The sequence below is a fragment of the Ciconia boyciana genome, chromosome 6 (assembly GCF_034638445.1).
Source record: "Ciconia boyciana chromosome 6, ASM3463844v1, whole genome shotgun sequence".
NCBI lineage: Eukaryota > Metazoa > Chordata > Aves > Ciconiiformes > Ciconiidae > Ciconia > Ciconia boyciana.
In genome coordinates this window covers 60,356,597-60,380,193 of record NC_132939.1, presented here as the reverse complement: position 1 = coordinate 60,380,193, position 23,597 = coordinate 60,356,597, and the positions used below count along the sequence as shown (strand labels likewise).

General features: G+C 38.6%; 1 protein-coding gene across 12 annotated transcripts in view; it reads right to left on the bottom strand.

Moving 5' to 3' along the window:
- Positions 1-23,597, bottom strand: part of MARK3 (microtubule affinity regulating kinase 3) — a 65,284-nt gene that overhangs the window by 28,765 nt on the left and 12,922 nt on the right. For 11 of the 12 annotated variants that reach the window (XM_072866285.1, XM_072866289.1, XM_072866287.1 and 8 more), the window contains 6 exons: positions 22,842-23,033; positions 16,864-16,917; positions 9,160-9,208; positions 8,366-8,431; positions 5,799-5,869; positions 254-310 (listed from right to left, as the gene is read on the bottom strand). In XM_072866285.1, coding sequence (XP_072722386.1) covers positions 254-310; positions 5,799-5,869; positions 8,366-8,431; positions 9,160-9,208; positions 16,864-16,917; positions 22,842-23,033 — 489 coding nt within the window. The remainder of the gene's footprint in view (positions 1-253; positions 311-5,798; positions 5,870-8,365; positions 8,432-9,159; positions 9,209-16,863; positions 16,918-22,841; positions 23,034-23,597) is intronic. The other variant, XM_072866292.1, reaches the window with a different exon arrangement.

The following is a 23,597-nucleotide window of genomic DNA, read 5'->3' as shown; positions in this document are numbered from 1 at the left end:
CCTGCATCAGATTTGAACCTGACCACAGGGTGAGAGGCTTTCAACAGCCATTCAATTTCTATATTTAAAAGCTTTACAAATCCTCTTCCTTTTATTTTAAATGGTTCTATACTGTAAACATGCCTCAAAACTTGCTGTAACACATGAAAAAAAAAATCAGAAAGCTTAATATACACTACATTTTATCAGCACAGTAAAGATCACACCCACAGGTACAGAAGCTGACACACACTTCACACACTTTCCTACTCACCTTGAGATCTCTATGAACAATATGTTTTTGATGGCAATACTGCACTGCAGATACTATCTGGATAGAAAACAAACTCAATTATATAAGTGACATCTCTAAGAAACAGAAGTTTTAATCAAAAAGTTCAACATTTATTACTAAAGTTGACATGCACTTATCTACTCTGAGCTACATAACCACCTACCACTGTGACCAGCATGTTTGGGGGAAAGCTGTTAAATCACTTAGGTGTTTGTTATTCGATCTATTTGGTTTCTACTATACTTGAAAGAGGATTTTGTTTTTCCTGTGTGGCTAATTATAGACCAGTAGCAGCAATGACTTTCAGAAAGGTTACTGAAGTATTTCCATTCCAGTACTGTATACAGCTATAAAAGCTTTCCCTCTACACTGAAGTCTTCCAGTCCCTCCCCAAAGGTGATTTTTCATGCCACAGCATGGAGAGAAAAGGGTAAGAAACGGGCTTAGCTCCTGGAGAAACTACTGGGAAACAGCTTGTTTGTCAAAACTTACGTAGTGAGAAGCAACTGTGCATCTGACAGATGTCTGCTGTCTAAGTGCATATGGTTTATTGTATTTTGTATACTGTACAAGAGTAGCAAGCTCAATGGAAAAAACTCTCTATGTTTCTCAAGTGTAATGGAATAATTTCTTCCATTATGATTTCCAAATATCATTAAGTTTTTGCTGCTTTATATAGCAAACTATATAAGCTATTTACACAGTACCGTGTCCTAGTACATTGCTTTAGAGTCATAAGCATTGCTGCAGAACTCTACATGTATGGAAAACCTAGATAAAGTCTTATTGTTACATGATCACAAATGTGGTCAAACACATTTTATTGTCATGCATACGTGGTCAGAATTGATGCAGATGTTATGACTTCTTAAAATAAGTGGAACTGCACATAAAAATATAACGTAATAACTACACCTAAATAAATGTATTTCCATTCTTCGTTCAAGATTAAGATTTCCAACACAGAAAGATGAGTTATCATTACTGTTAGAAAAAATAACTCATGATCAGACCGCCCAGCTTAGCATAAGGATCCTCCTGTACTGGTAAGAAGCAATGGTTTTCATCCTCCATATTTAGAGTAGGTGAAAGTAAGGTTCTTGGTAGGTCAAAGAACTGGCCTACCACTCAATTTTGCATTCAAAACTTAAGCACCAGTGTTATGATCTTTGTGTCCCTGTATTATTGAATCATGCAGGTGCAAAATGCTACCTTAGAAACCAGGCAGTATATGAAAAGTTGAAATATTTCCATTCCCTACACTTTCATTCTGGTTTTGCTTGTTCCTTTATGTATTGGCTCCCTCTTTCAGACTCCAAGTTCAGCTTTTTACAGTTATTGAAACTGCCAAAGTGCTCCCACACCACCACTTGTACCATCCTTTTGGTTTTCCTTCCTTTCCTCTCCACTACTATTACTTTAGTGCCAGTCACAAGCTCACTCTGCAGGTGCTTCTAAGGCTGACAGCATGACAAACACCTCAAGCTTTATTCGGGACTGCAGAGACAAAGCCCTATACCACTCGCTCCTAAACTGCTTTTACTAGGACTATCTAAGAGCGTAAGGTCTAGCAGACGATCAATCAGTAGTTTCCTTTGGAGATGCTTTTGAACTACTCTGCATTGCAACAGGATAGCACAAAGACTGCAGAAGTAAGTCCAATCTAAATGGAAGGGAAATAGTGCAATGTGTATGACATTAATAATTGAAGAACAGCAGTCAAAACAGAATGAAAAATAGCACAAAGCACGGCTGCGCTGGACTGACTTCCTTGTCTTCCACCTTCCATCACTGTTTCCACTGACAGCCCCCTCACCCCCAACCGACTTGAGTGTGAGAAATTTGCTGATGCTTGGCAGGTGAGGAGAAGAGGGGAAGAAACTGCAGACCATTTTGCTAGAGGTAACAATTGGAGCATTGAAATACATTTCTTGGGAGGGATTTCAAAAATCTGTATAATCATAGGTTTTAAAGAACAAGTTAGAACAAGTTATCTCTAGGCAGACAAACCATTCTTCATAAGGGTTAAGTGACAAAAGGATAGATAAATGACCTCTTCTCAAGGTCCCTTCCACACTGCCAAGAGTATTTTGTTTCTTAACTGGAACATACAAGTAAGACTTATTTTGTGGATTTTTTTATTCTCCAAGATCTGTCCTAACATCTACCAGCATAAAAAATTCTAAACTGCTTCTGCAGGGAAACAGTGGGAAGACTGAAGGAGGCCAGATCAAATCAGCTGCAGTAGATGAAGAGAGGGAAGTAATACACATGAATTTTGGAAGACCCCCTGCCCTGAGTCTTGGCTTCCCATTTTTTGCATTAATTCTTACCCAGATGGGCAGATTTTTCTATGGAAAAAGGATGGTAAGATCGAACCAGAACTGCTTGGAAGCTTGTAATATGGGAAGAAAAATGAGGTGACATTAAGAATGCAAAACATTCTGGATTTGAATTTCTCACACATGGCCGCACAAAAGGAGCTTGAAATGGAGAACTGCAGAGCATGGCTGTATTTTTACTGTTTGTACCCTCTCCTGTGTTCCTTGTCAAGCGTGACTGGAATAATGTGATCACTGTCTTTTACATTCTTTTTTTCCTGCTAAAAACCTTAAGTATGCATAACGAAATGGACAAAAAAAAATTTTTAACAAGCAAAGAGGGGAGAACTACCGAATTCTGCTCTTTGCCTGCTAGAGAGGAAGGGCCTCCTCAGATAAAACACAACTGTTTGATCCAGAAATCACAACTACTGAAAGAAGAAACATGATCTGAAAACAAGATATAATACAACCTATTGTAAGAACTAAGCTCAATACCATGGCACAACTGTTTCTTCAGTTTAAAGAGAGTCACCGTCTGTTAAACCAGTTAGTGAAGTAAAAAATAAAAATCCCTATTATGTCATAAGTCCCTATCTAACATAAGAACAGCTGCACTGAATCAGATAAAAGGTCTACAGAGAGCATTCTCTCTCCAACAATGGCTAAGAGCTAGACGAAGCTATTCTGAGACTACAGTAAGGTGAAATGAATAGTTTTATGACCTGTAAACCCAGCAAGATCTAGTTTCCTTTGACACTGTCCCACAGCCCAAGTCCTAATGTCTAATAAATGCCAAGCACTGATCAAAGTTTCCTGACTTCTGTCTGCGTGCATGCTCTTCTCTCTAACAAAGTGCCTGTGCTACAGTTTCTCTCCTAGGATTCTCTTTTTTTCCAGGTCCTCATGCTTTTGAAGCTCTCAAGAACCTCCTATCTTTGAGATCAAGGTCCTCTAAAACTGGTTGAGTTCAGTAGCCAGAAGTCAGCTGTTGAGGGAGGACAGAGCACAGCTGCCTGTGCCAGGAGACAGACTTATAAGAAACTGAAAACATACTACTGTATGTTTCAGTGGATTCAAGTGAGGCCATCTATGTATCTTTACAAACAGCATTTAGTCTACCAAAGTACAAAAAAAGAAAAATCAAGCTGAGAATTTGAAGTGCATAAAATCAATTCTTGATGGGTCAAATACCCAGCTCAGCAGGTAACTATCTTTTAAATTATTTCCCTTCACATTTGTTTTTGAAAAATGAAGTTACACATATCCTGTACTACCCACATTATCCCATAAAATTAAGCACTAAGTGTACCTGTAAAACATGTTTGACCTGTTTCCACAAGTTTTCACTTAAAGGGGAGTTGAATTGTTAGAAAAAAATAGGTAATTGTTGAACAAACGTGCAATTTCAATGGAATTACCGCAAGATCTTTTTCCACACAACTCCTGATAAAAGAAACTGAGGACAAAGAGCAGAGAACCATACCAGTAGAAGTTTTCAACATTCACATCTGAGAGAGAACAGCAAAACCTCTCAAGTTACTCTGAAGCTCTTCAAGTGACATTACAAAGAGAAAGGCAACAGTCTGGGATTTAGAAGAGATGGCTGAAGTGGGAACGACTGCTCCACAACCCATCACATCTACTCCAACACAGCACAGAAACACATACCAGAAACCCTCAATCACAAAGGAAAGTTCTCTAGCTGCCAGAATATGGAAAGGAGGGAAGCAGCTTTAAAAAGACATTTTGTTGAAGAGGAAGAAACATTTTCCTTGCTAAGGAAATTCAAGCTGTATAACTCCAGTAATCACAAATCACTTCTAGGGATATGAAGTCTGCAGCTGGTTTTTTTGGGTTGTTTTGTTTGTCTGTTTGGTTTTTAGTGTTAGTGGGGGGCTTTTTTGCGCAAAAGATTAAAGAGAGTAAATACAAGATTTAGAGATGAGAGAAAACAAAGGAACAAGGATTTCCTTTTGCTGCCTCCTTATGTTGGGTTAAATACGTTTCTATTTTTCTTTACTTTCATTGCTGCTTTTGAGCTTATTGTTTATATTGCTTTCACACAATTCTTACTACATGAGACAGAGGCACCAAAACAGTTGTGGCACAGTTTCCTAGTTCCCAAATTGTTCCTTTCAGTCACACTACCCACACTAGAGAAGTGTAACAGTTTTCTTTACAAGGCATTTTGTGAAAGGCATTAATCAATTTCCTGGAAGTCTCATATATTATATAAGATTTCTTCTACTTTTGTATGGCTATGCTTAAGCAATGAAGCTATCAGAGCCTCCCCTTCCAACAGTGAAACTGACTGTCAAATCATTGCCACAATTCACCAGTTTAAAGCCCCTACACATTGTTTAATAAAACACTCTTGTCCCTATTCATTAAAATGTCATTAAGCAGGAGTATAATTTTTATATTTATTACTTTTCACAACATTATCTAGCTTACCCGAGTGACCAAAGGGATGGAAATAACATAGGCATTTAAAAATTTCTGCACAAGAGCAGAAAACAAAGTACATCAGACCAGTCAGATCCACAAATGAAACTCTAGATGCTACAAGAGCAGAGATTTGGGATTTTAATTAGTTATGCAAAAATATTTGGTTATGTTCAATACTGCTTTACTATAGAATGGAAATGCTTTTTACAGATCAATGAAATTCCAACATCTTTGCAGGGCTAGTGTATCCATCAAAGAAAGCTAAACTAACAAGCCTAGAAATTACTCTTCCGTGACTTTTTAGAACAACTATTAAATTGCAACTTTCCATGGAAGCGTATGGATGTGAACGGACGCCTGTTACATGCACTGCCTTGTGTTTTTGAAACTGACCTGTTTGTAGCCTGTTACATTTGAATAACTTCCAAGAGGTTACGGGCCAGCTGAACTAAGGATATATGAAATCAACCCAGAGGAAATGAATTTTGGAACGGAATACACTTCCAAATCAAGCAGTCACTGTGTTCTGGCACTCCTGGACACCCTGGCACACAGCACGAAGGAAACTAGCACCACTGAATGGACTACTAACCCCTTCGAAGTACTACTGTAACCCAAGTTCTTTCTCACTCAGGGCTACAAATCCACAACATGCTGAACACTGCTGGAAGTTAAATGCAAAGGACAGCCATTTTACTCATTTCAGCATTAAAAACAGGGGTGGGGCTGATGTATAGGAATGTTATACATACCTGTCTAAATTTAGCTCTAGCCTCCTTTTCCTTCATTCTTCCATGTGCAACCAGATAGTCAAACACCTCCCCTACAATTCAATAATGAGATACATTAATGCCAATTTCAGAACCTAGAGATTCCTCTCTAGCAGTTGCCCACAGCAGCCTCACTGGAATGACTGTACTTCACGTTTATGATTACAGGTTAGCTCAAGAGAGCAAGGCACAACTGCTATGCAATTTACTACACTGTCATCTCTTATACAAGAAAATAATAAGACTTAGTGAATGACTGGATATAGAAAAAAAATTTCCTTTCAATTATTTATGATAGAAATGAGCAGCATACTTCTGTTTTGTAAACAGAGATGACTTTTGCCCCACAAAAAAAAAGCTTCATATATGAGAACATCTGATGATATTTGTAAATATTGTCATACCAGCACTAGAATTTTTATTTGTGCATGTGTGTAAACATATTCTAACCAAAATCAGAAATCTTAGCTTTAACCTAGGCTTTGAAGAGGTACCCGCAAGGAAGGTCACAATAATGAGCATAGCAGGACACACTGACATAATCCATCAAACAACCATCACATCTGTAAGATACACTGAGAAGGATTACTCCTGAACAAGCCCAATGTTGTATGGTTGTGGATGACTAAAGGAGATTACTAAAGCAGTACTAAAGATCTATTGTGTTTTGGGTTTTTTTTTCCCCTTTAATCAATCCAGCCATTTTATAGCACGTCAATACAGACTACAACGTTTGAGCTTTAGGTGAGGCCAACTGGCCCATGAAACATTGACATGCTTGTGAGAGCATTGGAGATTTTCTTTACTAAAAACCAGTAGTCACATACATAAGAACTCCTACAAACACAGACTAGTACACAGTTTTAAAAATTCTTTGCTAATACACAAAATTAATAAAAATTTTAGAAGTGGATCAAATATCTGAATATTCTCTACTGAGCAAGAAAACACTGTTTTGTAGATAGCCACCTCACAAGGGAAGAGCTGAGTAACTTCACATTTATTTTTGAAAAGAAGCAACTCCACCAAATTTGAATAAAAAACCCAGAGTCATGGAAAAGGACTCTGGAAAAGGAAACAACTGAGCAATTTGAGGGAATGTCAGGATTTTCTACAAAATAGCTTTACTTCCCTCTTTAGTGTATTATTTAGTACTCAACTCAGATAACTCTCTCAGCTATATTCACAGCTGTTTCTTCAAAAACCTTGAAGGCCCAAACTTGAACACTTCTTCACAATTCAGGGAAAATGACACCAGAGAAAGAATTATCCCCAGTTTATGCAAAGTGTTGCAGTTGTAGCAATAGTTTCTTTCATCCTGCAGCCACAGAGTTCATATGCATCATGCATGACCAGTATCTTGATACAGAGGAAATATGGGAAATCGATGCTTGCCACTGAGCTTATCTGCCATGCCTGTCTTGCACAACATGGCACGTGCAAAGGGTACTGCTCATGGCCTTTTAGACCAGTACAGTATGTATCTCTCCATTACCCTAAGAAAGATCCTCACTGCTTTTAGAGAACCACTGGCCCTTCTACCTCCTAGAAGCTAATCACTAGATGGCAACAGGACTTCACTTTTAAGCCTAGTACCATCAAACAGCACAGAGATGCCTCCACAAACACCTGTACCAGCAAATATTTTAACTGTATTTTACCAACTTTGTTTCTGTTTGGACAATTATTGGCAGAAGAAAACATAGGCAGGTAGAGAATCATTACCTGATTTATAGTAATTTGTTAAACTTCACGTCATCTAATGTCAGAGACAGAATTCAATGCTGATTTTCTCTGAAAAAAGTCTCTGTATCTCCCTCCCAAAACTAAAGAAAAGCCTCAACTATTTCAGATTCCCAGCTGCTGATGCTGAAGGGTCACATTGACAAATTGAGTGCTATTAGATTTTAGCCAGCAAGGAGTAACTTAAGCCCGAATACCTTAATTCTAGCTCTGGTGAAAATATCTGACATTGCATGATGTGCGCTTTTTCCCCCTCTCTGCAATTAGGAATAAATGTTTACGTTCCTCCTAAAACAGCATAAGGCTAAGCCTAACAACTCTTGACAGTAGAAGGTCTGTGATTAAGATACGTCAAATGTTGTCAACATCTAAAAAACAGAAGTTGCGCTACTCATGCTTTTGAAAGCAACAGTTAAAGAAAATGCTTCATCTGAACATTTTTTTACCAAATATCTTAAACAAAATAGGACACCAGAGGTAGGGAGCTGAATACAATAAATATAAAAGGTTGGCATTTGTTATGGACAGGAACAACCGATGGCCAATAAAGATTCCCATTAACTCTGAGTTGTGAAAATAAAGCAAACGTTACTAAGTTGCAATAATTTCAGAGGCTGGTTTTACAAGTTATAATTAATTATGTTGCCCAAAGAAGTTCCAGAGAATAGAAAAGATTTTGCTTAAGATTTTACACTACTGTGGCATTAATATTTGCTGAAAAAGAAAGCAAAACTTTAAAGAATACAAGTGCTTTCTCCTGCTTGGCAACTTGTTTACATGTGTCATTACAGCAGAGAGGTACTTACCCCCACTTGCATATTCCATTATTAAATAGAGAGTTTTTTCAGTTTCAATGACTTCAAATAGCTTCACTAGAAAAGAAAGCCATTTATTAATCAGTTAACTAGTTGCAGAAGTATTCTCTGCAGAGAATTCTGTCAGAGAAAAAAAAACCAAAACCTATTTGCTTGCTGCTTGACAATATCAGACTATTACTCTAAAGGAGCTTTTTCTGTCTAATATTCCTAAATGACCGTAATGCATTTGGTCAACTCATACAGAACATTTTCTCAAGAAACAATACTTTGCTTCTGTTACATGGGAAAAGCAACTAAATTAAGCCCAACTTCCACACGTTTGAGCATCAGCAATAGCCATTTTTATGCACTGAGCTGGCATACATGGTGACAAATGAGTCAGTTTGCCGATCGACCCGTAACAATACTACGTCATTTAAATGTACAATCCTGAACAATTTCTTGACCACTTCCTGGTTTTGGTATATACTTGTTTTTAATGACAGCTTGAATTTGGCCAAAATCAGTATTATACTAAAAAGGAACAAAATTATCAGCTAGCTATGCAAGTAACAGTTTGTGCAAAGGGACCAAAATGTTGTGGGGTTGGTTTTTTTCCCCTCAACACACAGTTCTGAAAAACTATTTATTACTACTACTACTTTACAGTAAACTACTACTACTTTACAGTAAACTGACACCCTAGTGCAGAATCATCTTTCACCCCCATAGCACAACAATTTTTACAGTGAAAAAACTAACATTTCTCCAGAGTTGGAAATTATATGAAAGAAACAAGGTACCTATATTTGGATGATTTAAGATCTTCATTATTCTTACTTCTCTGAAGAGCTGAAATAAACATAAAACATGAAATAGGTAACACCCATTCTTCCTAAAGCCTGATAATTTTGATATATTTATTTAAACACAAAGGGCAAACATTACTATTAGCATTTCCATGAAGTTCATGAAATAAGCACTTATTGGAAGGAAGAGTTAAGTGCCTGCTTCTTTTAACACCCCTCCCCAAACAAACCAACCCTCAAAAACCTGAAGACACCCACAAAGCGCTCCAGATAGCTTAAGAGAGAAGTGATCTTAGCTCTGTGGTTCGCAGACTTTTGGGGCCAAAGACCATTATGAGCCCACGCAGCTTCTTGCTGGCCAGTACACGTCACACAATCTTTCACTCCTTCACAGAAAATACTGTTTCCAAAGTTTCGTGAACCCCCATCAGAGCACCTTTTGAAGACCACCGCGCTAAGTTACTGGTATGAATTCATCACTCTTCAGTGCTTGGTTAAAGCCATGGAATTACTGTGCTACAACAGGAACTCGCAGGTGAAAAGTCAGCTGCTTATACTGCACAAAAAGTGTGTTAACTACACCAGCAAGGAGCAAGTTTTAAGGAGAGATGGGCAGGCAAGGCTCCCCCTCGGCCCTCCAGAAGCATTCCTGCACGGCGAGTGAGGCACAGTAGCATCTAGTCCTGGGTTTGTCACCGCAGCTCCATTGATTCTTGCTGCCAGACATCCAGCCCCCCAGCTCGCTCAGCCAGTGCAACACACTGAACATGCTTGCCAAAATTAATAGGGCAGAACACAAAACGGTGTTTTCCTGACCCAACAATCCCCAGCAGACAGAAGAAACACCATTACTTCAGCGGTACAGTCTCAAAGGGATCAGCCTGCTCCCATCCTCTTCACCATCCACCTTCCTATGCAACAGGATTGTACCGCTTCCCTTTATGCAAGCATTGGTGTTAACCCAGACTGACACACAAGGTCCAGGCATTAATTTAACTGAAAATCTCAGAAAACACACAACTCCCCCAAAATAAAAACACCCCATCTCTAAGTTTTCTGTTGCAGCTCCCTTGCTCACCCCAGCAGGATGGGCGGTGAGGGAGTACAACTGCCCATTGCAAGCTGCAGGACGACATTAGATCAACAGTGCTGCATCCAGAGAGCACATACTGATTATAAGGAACTTGTTCCCCCCAACACCAATACTCATGTGAAGACGGTCTTGCTTGAGTAGCTACTTCTAAAGAGTTCAACTTTGCCTTTCACAGAGAGTAAACTCTATCCTCCTGCAACTGGACAATAATACAGGAACGACATTTAACAAACCACAAACAAAAGCAAAGTCTGTTACTCATCAGCTGTTAATTACTTTCACCTCTGAAAACTCTCTTCTGCAAAAGAAAATTGTAAGATGTACATAAATTCCTGGAGGTATTTAAAAGTGATGTAGATGTAGTGCTTACGGATACGGTTTAGTGGTGGACTTGGTAGTGCTAGGTTAACGGTTGGACTTGATCTTAAAGGTCTTTCCCAATCTAAACGATTCTATTCTATGATAAACCTGTAAGCGTAACACTAAAAATGCCCAGGGTGTTGTTACTGCAATATAAAACATTGCTTTTAATGAAGTTGGTTAATAGCAGATGAAGTAAAAGTAGTCCCACTTCTTCTCCCAGAAAAGACCTGAGATAAAAAGTGATTACAAAAAACCTTGAAGTGCAAATATTATTGTATTCGGAAAACCCAAAGAATTATCTTTTTAAGCAGTATGCTACATGGCAGTCAAGTGTGTAGCTGTTCTCCTTCTGCAGCTCCCCCCATGCCAGCCCAAGACTCCAGAGGGTTGACATTCTTAAGCCTCGATTATTTTCTAACAGCATGCTTCAAAAAGTGGGAGTATTAAGTGGTTTTATTATAAACCTAACACCAACTTCTACAGGAATACCAGTAACGTAACAGATCATACTGAACTTAATGTAAAGAGACTGAAGCAGAACGAAAGTCCACAGCTCCACAGGAATGCAGACATGGGAGAAAAGAACGAGTTTTGTAAATAAGAGATAGCAGTGTTGTTATTAACAGTAAGGAAGCAAAAAGTGCTGCTGCAAGATTTGCCTCAGGTCAGATTTCAGATAAAGTGAAGATATTTAGTATGTCTACATGTATTTCTAATGACACAAAAATCTGTAGGTGTACTTACTCAATAAAAGCAACAAAAAAGTGAAACATAGGAAACAGAAAACCACCAAAGAATCAACAAAACAAAATCCTTGTGCCTTTATGTCTTTTAATAAAAGAAAATGCGGGGGGTGGGGAGTGGGATTTAAATAAATAAATAAATGGGGGGCAGGGGGGAATCACAATTTGGAGACCAGTTGTTCTAACCGTTCTCTGCTTTCTGATGTTTCTGTAAAGGCTAAGATTTGGGGAGCAATCCTCACTGCACTGCCCAACAGATCTTCTCCCCCACACTACAACCACAGCTGTGAATGGCACACTACCTGAACACAGAGTAAAACCAAACAGTTTTCCAATGCTTTTAATTATCTTATTATTATTATCCAGGTCTATGCCTGACACTTTGCTAGAAGACAAGCTGCTTAAATGCAATCAGGAATGATTGATCAAGTAAATTTTTGGCCATGCAAAACAGTTTCAAAAACTATGCATCCATGTTTTCTTTTTCCCCCAGAGAGGTAAGTAAATTGCCTTTTTTTTTTTTTTAAAAACTGTGTTACTTCTGGAGCTTTTTCATACATAATTACACAAGGTAGACTACTTCACCATCTCTCATCATCAGGTACTTAAAAGCAGTTGAATCTATAGCTATTTTTTTTTATTTTTCATGCAGTTCAGCTGAGCTGGTGTATAATATATCCTGAGTACTCCATTAATACTTTTAATCTCAGCTTATATAACTGAAAGCCTCTGGTCAGCTTTTAAAGTTTTAAAGACAGTTTGCTTAATTCGCTCTCAATTGATTGTTGATATCTTCCACCCCTGATACTCTGATAAAGCCGATTGGCTCAGACTCTCACCAAGGGCAACTCCACTGCTGCACAGATGAAGACCTTGGCTGTTATTCAGCCGTGAGCCCATTTATCATCACCTCACCCACCTAAAAAAAAATTTGTTCATAGGATTAGGTATGGGAATATAGGCAAAGTCCTAATTGGTGCCACCAAACAAGGCAACCAAGGGCAATATAGAATAAGACAGTAAGAATGAGGCTAAACTTCACAGTATCATCATGTAAATGAATATATTTATTTTAAAAAAAGATTAGAATAATAAAGTATGCTGACTTGGCTGGAGCTAGCTACTTCCTCCATTGTACACTCTGATGGTCTAATGTGCTGAAGTCAGGTTCATACCACATTTTGGGCTGCTCCAAATATATCATTGGTCCACAAGATGACTACTCTGCATTCTACTTCTAACCTGAATGAAGCATGTCAAAAAGTAGCTTCTACGTATGAGCCATGTGTTGAAGTGGGTGACTAGAAACAAGCTTTTTTAAAAGACTATTTTTGTCTCACAGGAAATTCAAAATAAAAATACTTGAGAATAGGATACAAACACCACCAAATTCTTTATTAGAATTTTAGTTAGATAAATGCACTTCAGATCATGCTCCTTCCCTAGTCAGTTTAAATGTTATGTTTGGCATTTTGACACAGACAGCAGCTTCCACAGAGACGTCTGCAAATGCTTGACATTATATTCTATTTCTGATAGAGGAATACAATACATAATGTAAAACATCATGCAACTTTCACAGAGTATGCTGAAAAAAGGTTTCCTAGATTTCATTCCCCCAAAATATTATGTGCATCAGCTTCTAGCAAATGAAGTAGTAATTATCATCACACAGTAAAACTAATTGCAAACAGCCAGGTATGATAAAAGCCCACACATCTGAGGTTCTCTGCCACAGGAACGCAGAAGAAGGTGTAACATGAGAAGATGTAATGTGAAGGTTCTCAATTGAGAAAATAATTTTCTTCGTTTTAGGAACTTGTCATAATGAGACCATAAAGGCAGACAATCAACTGAAAACAGTGCTTATCAGTTTAATTTCTAATACCAAGATTAAAAACTACTCCCAACTTGTTGAACAGCTCATTTTCCGTCAACAGGAGCTCTACAAATGTTTCTAGGCAAAGACAAACATCCTTAGTCTGCCAAACAAACGGCTTTCAGCTTTGTTGTGGTCTGGTCCTTTGACTGTGAGCCATGTTAGATACAGGGGAAAGAATTACATTTAATTAATGCTAGCCAACAAACTGAGAAAAAAAACAAAAACAAAAAACCCTAACAAACCAGCAACAGAAGCACAGAAATATACTGAGTAATAATCCTGAACCAATTTTACTTGAATTTTATGATGCTGACACATCCGAAACAAAAAGGGAGTGGGGGGAAAAAAGGACCCATCTTTTAATCCAACTCTCTTTCAACACACTGAAAGACAGATTAGAAGTGTTCCTGCATTAGCTATTGCAAAAGTTTCAGTAACAAATTATTTCAAAAATACTGAAGAAGTTTGCTAAAAAGCAAGTCAGTATGCTCGTCAGATACAGAGCACCAACATATCCTGGCCTCCTTCCCCCCAAAGTCGGGAGCTTTTCACGAGATGTTGTCCCAGGCCAGCTCAAGCTTTACCTGTGTATTAGGCTCCTCTGGATAACTGCTCACTGAAATATGCCCTGTATATAATTAGGAGCCTCAAGCAGGAAGCCTTCACACAATACAAGTTTGCCTCAAACAAACCACAACTTGAAAACAGAAAAAATACTTGTTATAAACAGAAAAGCCTGGGCATTTTAAATTCTCATCCTTTTCTTCCAGTTTTTAAAATACTGATTGACCCATGGTCAGAAAGGACATGGTCCATGTTAAAACTGATGTTTAAGAACTCTAAAAAGCTTTAACAAGAAAATGGCCCAAACAAGTGGCAAAACATCTGCACATAATGAACAAAAATATTTGGCTGAGGAGCCAAGTTCTAAAAAAGGAAAATGAGAAGTGATTTAGTGCTATTACATGGGCTTGGTAAAAAAACCTTGCATATAATGGCACGGCTAATTCAAAAGAAAAAAAAAAAAATTTTTTTTTGGTCTAGGAGGAAGTGAACTACTGTAGCATCAGCACTTGTTTCCATTGAGACCAATATTCACTGGAACTGGGTACACAAGTACATTTGTGGAGAACAGTGATTATGACTAACACCACCAGCATGGGAAAAAAGCTCTAAGAATTCCCTTTTCTTTCAAAGCAGGGAAGTACCGCTCACAGTTTCCTCTTCACTAAGCAAGAGGAGCAGAGCAGTAATTAGGTCCTAAAACAACAGTTAAGAGTAGCTGCATGTGGCTACCACAGACTTCCTCAGCAGCAGACAAGAAACCTGACTCTTCTGAAGAGCTGCGCTGCTGAATATCAAGCTGTCAGGACTGCAGCCGCCCGAAGCTTACTGTGAGGGCACACTGAGAATTACTGCTCCAGAAAGCAAAGCAAGTCCTTAACAAGGTTAACTTCTTTCTGGCAGCTGAAGTATCGGTGTGGAAGACGTAATACAAAGAAAGCAGAACCAGCAGCCTTAATCACCATTTGTTTCCCCACCTAAGGATGACTAGGGTATGCAGCTACACCACAGCTGAGAGACTATATACCACGCCCTCTCCTCGGCACAGCCCTTCCCTCCCCACCATACCTCAAATATTTTATTGCTCTCTCCAGAAGCACAAGATCAGAAGCACTTCCATCTTAGCTTCCCCTGCATCTACAGGTCGTGTGCGCAGTTGGCTTCAAATGCACCGAGGCTACGGCACTGCTGACAGTGCTGGGGGAAAAGGGGCACGGGTTTGCAAAAAAAGCCTCGATAAAGCAAAACTGCTAAGTAATGCGTTGTGCATTTACTCTGCTTACTATGACAAGCAAGCATTTAATGTTAAGAAAATTACTTTCAATTTTTGAATTGAGAACACTGACATATCTTGCTAAAGTTTTTCTGTGCTCAGGTAACAAATGAGCTTAGAGAGGAGAGAACATTAACAATCTCACTCCCCAAATCTGATCCGATTTCTACACTGCTATTTTGTACTATTCTTCCAGACTCCCATTTAAGAAACCCAGTGGTAGACAAGACCGATTTACAAATCACACTTCATAATCTAATTTTATAAACTGTAAATAAAAATGAAATTACAACGGAGACACGAGTGGACACTGAGCAGGCTGGAACCCAGGAACAAAAGGGCCAACAAGAACACTTCCAGCTTGTGGCCTTGCCAACTGACCACCTGTGGCTTGTAAAAGGTTTGCTTTGTACCTGAATATGAGCTCAAACTAGTATTACAGCCCAATCTCAAGATAATACCATGTGAAGGATTAATATTTTACATTTTTTGTCTGAAAACACGGCCTACTTTTCACTGACTATTTTTCCCATGCCCTGATCCCTCCACTTCATATCACACAGCTTTTGTTTCTCTTCCAAGTGCTTCAAGCATTTAACAATTTTTTCAGGTATTCAAAGCTGCACAGATCTGCCGCACAAATCAACTTTATCTAATCCATCATACTACCTAATTTGCATTTCATTTCCTCCCTGCTTACCCAGAAATTACCCATAACCTCAGGGATTAAGCTGAAAAAAAATTCTGAGAAAACTGGAACCACGTTATCTTCTATCCAGTCTACAGAGTCAGTAGGAAGCTGCTACCTGCTCAGATGACAGAGCCTTTCTTCTATAGGTTATTCTTTGCCTCTCAACCAAACTGTACAATGTAAGAACTTGTGTGTTTTTCCCATTTACTTTTGCACCATTAATTTTGATAAAAACATCTAGTCACACGATCTTTCTAGTATTTGTATAAAATCCAAATGTGTATATTCTCCAGTTTACTCTGGTTATAATATTTCATTTTGTTTGCAGGTAAGTTCTGGGTATTCTCTCGTTCAAACAGATATATTGCAAGGAGCTTTTTTATCAAAGTACTCAAAAGTAAATAAAAAGCCTTTGACTGCAGCACTTAAAAGGACAGAGTTAGAAAAGTCCTAGGTAAAAGTGACATTTAAATGTACTTCCTGCAGGCACTCCAAAGCAGACTGGCTTGCTTGATGAAAGAGTAGGATTTATCACTACTTAGTAAAACAGATAAGGCGATACAACTGTAACAGCACATTAAACATTTGGGGCTAGAGGGAAGAAACCACAATAGCCATGCTCCAGTTTGTTCCATAAAACTGCAGCACCTTTTCTGCTGCAAACTACGTGAAAGGCATAGATACTGCTTGGCCTTCAGTTCAGAGGCAGTATTTTCAAGGCCAGTTTAAGAGGACAGAACATAAGCTTTGTATTTGTAAGTTTAACAAAGTGACCAGCATGAAGGAGACATGGGGGCATGAAACCAAACCACGAACGTCCTCTCTACAGAGCTAGCTATGCTTGGGAGACAAAGGAAGTGGCCAACACCACTGTTTTCTCAGTTTACAGCTCTGTACGAGTCCATCTTGAACAACTGCAGCATTGTGAAAAATATTTGTTACAAAACTAGTTAATAACTACAGTAGTCAGATGTGTGCGGCATATGCAATGCCTCAGATTCTCTAGCACGAGCATTCGGGGTGAATGGAAGGAGGTGGTGAAACAAAACAAGTTCCAACACAGTTGAAAGATTAAATGTAAAAACCTACCTTTTGTAGACTAGTTGGGTTCAGCTGTGTTTTGTCAATTATTTTTATGGCAACCTAAAGGAAGAGTTCATAATCAGTATTTTCCATATGAACAATGCAGTGTTATTACACAATGGACAAATCCAGTAACAGACATGGAAAACATGAAAATTACACAAAAACCATTGAAGTTTCTTCAGCAAATAATGTACTTGTATTTAAACTAAAAGCCTTTAGAATTAACAGCTAAAGTGTAATTCATTTCTACTGCAACAAACTAAACAGGACAGTGGAAAAAACCCTAGTATTTTAAGCATATTAAGATGAGAGAAGCTCACTTAGTCTTTTGCTTGACATTAAGACCATCACACTTATTACAGTGGAAGCTCCAACACCAGACAGTGCCCTGATAGAGAGCAGTGTGCCTACTGATAATATTTACACAGTATAATTACACAACATTACACAGTACTGACTGCACATTGGCAGTTTGTGAAGATGCTTCTAAAAGCAGAGATTTCAGAGCAAATTGAAAGTTATTCCACACAAATTTTTCAAGAATAAGTTCACCTTTGGAAATTCACTGAATATTTGTATCAATTTGCTCCCTGATGAATATGAAAAGAAATATCACTTGTGTATTAACAAAAACCCACTGGTACAACAATTTGGGCAAGTTCATTCCTTTACTGGTTCTCATCTTTTCAGCAAACACTGCACAGAAATGCTAAAGAACAAAATAAAAATTTCACAAAATAATCAAAAGAGAAATTCAGTACCATGGTAACTAGTCAGAACCTCAAGATTTGAGGCAATGAACAGGCAACACAGATGAGCTCCAGTGCAATGCCGTTTGGATACACGATGAGCGAGAACAGGAAATGGGAATCTTTCTAGAATTACGTGCCAATGGTATTTTTCCTTTCTAAATTAGAGAGTAAACATACCAGAAAAAACTCTGCAGAAGCCAAGGAGATGGTGCCTCTCAAAGAGGCAAGATGCTGCAACTCAGCTGATTATAATACCTCACTGGTGTGAAGCAAGGGCTTTCAATTCCCCTTGAATTTTTGGCTCAAATAGTGGATGCTGCTCCTTCCCATGCCACAGCTCCCATTTCCCCTGCATCATTTAGTGCTATCTTTGTCATCTCGTTAACTTGGGGTTGGCAACATATGGAATAAAGAATATCTTATATCAAAGCAATATTATTTCCCTACGTTCAAGTGCAAAAATGCATAGATGGATCATCATGATGGAGGGGGTAAGAGGGGAACACAATGTTCAACACTTGGGTGCATCACAGAATTCTGTGATAGATATGGTGTTTTCTGAAACTGAGATTCATTTTGAGCCCTTCTAGATGCAAGATAGAATGAGATGTTGCCAAGAAGCCATCTACGAATACTTTTGCTTTGGGGAGCATTTTCTACTAAGGTATGCTACTGAAATCAAAGATCACTATTTCCCGAGGCAAAATTCCATTGCAAAACCTTGAGAAATCACTTAAAAAATACAAACAAGAGATAAACACATTAAGCAATAGGTATTTTTCTATTAGCAGCTGTGTATGAAACCAAGAAAGATTTTTATCTTTACCTTTACACCTGTTGAACTATTGTCACAAAGGTAACAAAGTTATTCACCTCCCCCAATCTCTTATAAATCCATGCTGGATGTAGAGTGACCACTGCCTTTTTCAACAGCAGATAATGTTATCTGAAAAGTCATCTGGTGTCCCAAGACTACCCATGCCACAGAAGACAGCTGTTTGCTTGGTAAGCACGTTCCACTCAGAAAAAGTTGCCTTTGTGTTCTGAGCTGTACCATTCTGGTCAATCTTTGAAACACATAAATTTGTTTCAACCCACAAAGTCTTAAGGTATTGGGTTTCTGCAACACAGCTCACCTCCCACACTGTGCATTGGTGCCAGATGATCAGAGAGGTCTCTGACACTGGCAAACAAATTCAGTCCTGGAGATACAGGGAAGGTACATCCCCCAGTTTTCTGAAAGGCAGACTCACAGGCCTGTTCAGTGCACTAATTATAGCCTTAAAGGCAGGATGAATTTAGAGAATTTCTATCCACGTGAACACTGAAAGTACAATGTGTTAACACTGACTTTGAGAGCTTGAACCCATCATCAGAACAGGGAGCAATTTCAGGTGCCTTGATAAGGTCTCCAAATCACAGGCAAATGGAGCCTGCCCTCAACAACAGTTCTGACAAGTCTGAGAAACAAAATCCTCCATTTTACTAAGCATAGTTAATAAAGCATCAAATTGCCTTCCAAAGCAGAAACTTTGCTCCCTTTACACAAAGTGAATGTGGAACGATTTCAAGTATTGTGTGCTATGGCCAATGTTGGAGGAATGCAAGTCCACCCACACTGTTACACCACTGCATCAGCCATGATATTCTGCGTGAGATTGTTAGCAGAATTAAAATTAACTTCGTTTTCACCATTCACAATAACATGACTTAAAACATTCCTCCTACATGACTTGAATGAGGGAGTTAAAGCAGTAAGAAGTTGAGACACTGAGCAAATTGGCCAAACTGCTACCATTCAGAATGTTTTTTCCCCTCTTAAATTTCACTTTTTCCAAGGGAAGAACAGAAAGAAGATGACAATAGATTCCTTGGAGTCAGACTTGGATCCTGAAAGAATCCTGTCTCACTAGGAAACTTCAGCTTCCTGGCTATTAACTGAACACATACCTTTAACGAACAGAAGGATCCATATTTTTTTGGCCGTGATTCCAACGACCTCAGTAACAGCAAAAGGTAGTTTTATCTTTTAGATTAATTTTGGCAAGTATGGAAAACTTGTCAGAGGAAATAACCTTTAATAAATTACAACAGAAAATACATGGCTTAAAGTCAAAGAATTAACAAAAGCAGATTTACAATGAAGACTCTTGGTTTTGAAAGGGCAGACAGACTACAAATAATACTGTCCTGGACAGAGGATCTTCAAGGAGTGTGTTTCCAAATCTAGCTCTAGTGCAGTGAAGCTAACCCTCCCTCCATACCTCTGCAGTGAGCAGAAGGCCACGCGCTCCTTAGCAGGACAATTCAACCCCCTCAAGTTAGGCTGATGTTCTGATCATCCCCTGAAGGGCTAAACATTTCTCCCCTTCTGTAATTTGAGGCTGGGCTCTCATCATACATCCTGCAGACACACTGAAAATGGAAATGAAAGAGTCCTGGAACTTATTCCAGTTGGAAACACAAAAGCTGTATCTCAAGCAACAGCAGAATTCATAGGGAAGGACTCCAGATTTAAGGAGATGAACAACTACCCTAGCAGAATGCTTGAACAAACATACCCTCCTCCCAAGTGACAGAAAAATGCTGATCTACTGCATGATTTAGAAGTTAATCAGCACAGAGATATAAAGAAGGAATTGCTATACAGTGAAACTGAACTGGACACTTAAAAGGACATTAAGAATAGCCACGTTTCAAATACAGCAATGATACAGTAGAGATGAAAACTCATTTAAGCGTGACTACCGAAACTAAACACTTTATTTTAGGTTTTGGTACATAAGATGGAAAAAAGAATAGGAACAAAGACAGGACAGCCAGCAGGAATGAGTGTCTAAAGCAGGAAATCACAAATTCAGGAAGATGAGTGCCGTCTGGCTGAGGCCAGACTGAGAACATTATCCCGGAATTCTTAAGAGTGGCAGGTTTAAAGAAAAAAAAAAAAAGGAAAAAAGAAAAAAGCATTATTGTAGCACAGATTTCTAACATCTATCAAGAACAAAATGGCAGCACAGGTTTAGAAATTAACAGACTTAACTTTTTTTTTTTCCTAGTAGAGCCATTTACCACAAAATCCTTGAACTCGAAACTTGCAGGGAAAAAATAGGGAAACAGAAGGGTTAAATGCAACATATTTTCCTACAGTTAATTGTGCCCTATGGAAACACATAAGATAGAACTATCTGGACTATTACAAAGCCTCATCTAGGAGGATGCATGGAAATTATTGAACTAGATAAAACAAAATGTGCACAGAGCTTTTGTAATTAAAAAAATGGCTAAAGAGATATGAGGTTGGAAATGAATGAGTAAGAGTTTTTCAAGGGCAAGACTTGCGACCAATCTTGTTTAATATCTGTATCAGTGGCCTTGGCACGGGAAGTCAAACCATAATGATTAAGTCTGTTGAAGGAGTTAAGAAGCACCATCAAATACAATGGAAAACTGATATAAACAACCTTGGAGATGAGTTAGCAAAGAAAGCGAGGTTCAAAGTACAAGGTGCTGCTGCTGATCACAACCAAAACACACCAATGTGACAGCCATGAAAAAGGTTACCACAATCTAAAGATTGATCAGATAAATACTTCTGTAAGGGCAAGGGTAGATTAATGACACTGGGGAAATTGTTATTCAGAATATTGTGAACAATTCTGGTCATACACATTTAAAATATGTAATTATTATCAATGCTGTACAGTTCACTTAACAAGAAGAGAAACTTTTACTCATCTCTCTTACAAAGAAAAAAAGGTTTAAAATACCTTCAAGATATTCCTATAAAACTAGCTTAATCTTTCCCTTCAAAAAAATGCCGCTCATTCTAGGTAACCAGGACCAACGGACACACCCTGGAAAGTATTTATGCTCTGAATTGATTGAATGACATCTATTCCATGAGAGTTAAAGAAACTTAGTACTTAAATCTTTCCAAATTTGGCCAAAAATTTTACACTGTCACCTTATTTGTTGAAATTTCAAACAAAAAGAATGAACCAGAGGTTAACACACAGTTACGTGCAAGTAAAAGAAAATGTACATCAATTTTTGCAAAGCCATGTGTGACACGGTGCCTATCTCCAACTCTTATACCTATCATAATAGCATAGAAATACTAACCAAGTACTTGCATTTCCTGTGTTAAGTATCATTAAAAAGAGGAGGGAACTTAAGTGAAAAGCAATTAACCAAAAACTTTGTCTAATGAGCACTAACTTTAACACCAGAAGACTACTGCTGATCACTGGAACAGTCAGCTTAAAAAAAAAAATCCCTCCCAACAGCTCTTGCAAAATGATGTCCCCTCTGTTCCTCCTAGTGCTACTGAACTCCATATTAGCTCAGAAAAAGAAATTCCCTTAAAGGGCTGCAGTCAGTCCCATTGCTTTCTTTAGAAGTCCTTGCCGGTATCAAAAACATTTACTTCATTAGACAGGTTTGGCAAGAAAAGGTCAACAAGGTGTTTCTCCCTCTTTCAGTACATAGGGTTGCTATTAATAAAACAGCACCAAGAAACACCTTCTTGTAACAAGCAAACAGGACTACAGCCCACCAAATCAGAACCATCATTAAGTGCAAGTTATTAATTACATTGCAATGGCATGCAGAAACTAATTATGGAGCTGAGTTAGACACTATGAAGAGATATAAGAGAAAGCTTGTCTACACCACACAACATGAAGCAAGACGCACAAACCATCTCTGAACAAACTGGAGTGTCTTCCCAAGGCTGCCCAGCGCTGCAGACACTAGCAGAACTCCTGGGAGATACATTGCTTTGGCAAGAAAATACTGCGTTTGGGCTACTCAGACCATAATCAAGGAGATGTATTAGTTCTCATTCCTGACCTCCCCTCCAAGACAGCCCTGCACTGTGCAGTATAGAGACACCAAGAGGCAGTCTTTCCAGCAAGCTTACTTAATTGCTATATATTGAGCCCTTTTTTGGGCATGGAGGATTTAGCAGAGAATTCTGATAGCAAACTTAAACACAATTCAGTCGGACAGGGACTTGTCAAAAATAAAAATTTAAGGCACCATTTTCAAGAGAAATTGTTTTGTAATCATTAGTAAAAAAAATACAGTTTTCCATTTCTATTTTTTTCTACATCAGTGGCAATATCTCTAGTAAAATGTGCTAAATGTTCACAGACTTAGATGATGCTATTCTAAGAGAACCTTCACACCTACTGCAATTCGCTACTGTTTACACGCATACCACTTTACCTCTCTGCCAGTTAGGATGTGCCTTGCCAGTTTTACTTTTGCAAAATTCCCCTTTCCAATCGTTTTAAGGAGTCTGTAATTTCCAATATGCGGCTGCTCATCTGCACAGGAAGCTATAGAGTTCCTGCAGCGAGCTCCAGAGCGCCCAGTTCGAGAGGAAACTTCCTGCCGTCCGTCTCCATGGGACGTGTGCTGCAATGAAAACATACACAGATAAGGCTGAGAAATAAAAGACAAAACACATAAATGATTAGAAGCATTTAACATTCAAGAACATTAGCAACTCCTCTGAAGAAACCTTTAAAGGATCCAACTCGAACTTCAGATTCAGGCTGAACTTCGCTCTGATGGGGACAATAAAGAGGTTCCCAGTTCATAACACAATATCCATTTAATCACCTGGTAAAGACCAAGTGGAACATCACCTGAACTGCAGCAATAGTTGAGCATTTTTAAGTAACTTATGTGGACTGCAGAATCAGTTATGGAACATGGAGGTGTTTAGTATTATTTCCCGTTTGGACTACTGTGCCTAACTAGAGCAGGAAAGCCTTTGGAAAGGAGACACAAAGCTTTTCCAAAAGCACACGCAGTAAAACATTCACCCTTACTGGACAGTTTAATACAACTGACAAAATAATAAAAGGGTTTTTTTCCTCTTGTACTAGACTCCTGTTCCTACAAAACCTCATGACTGAAAATACCCAGGGCGGCCTGCAGAACAAGGGAAGAAATCTTACCTAATGTACAGAAAGC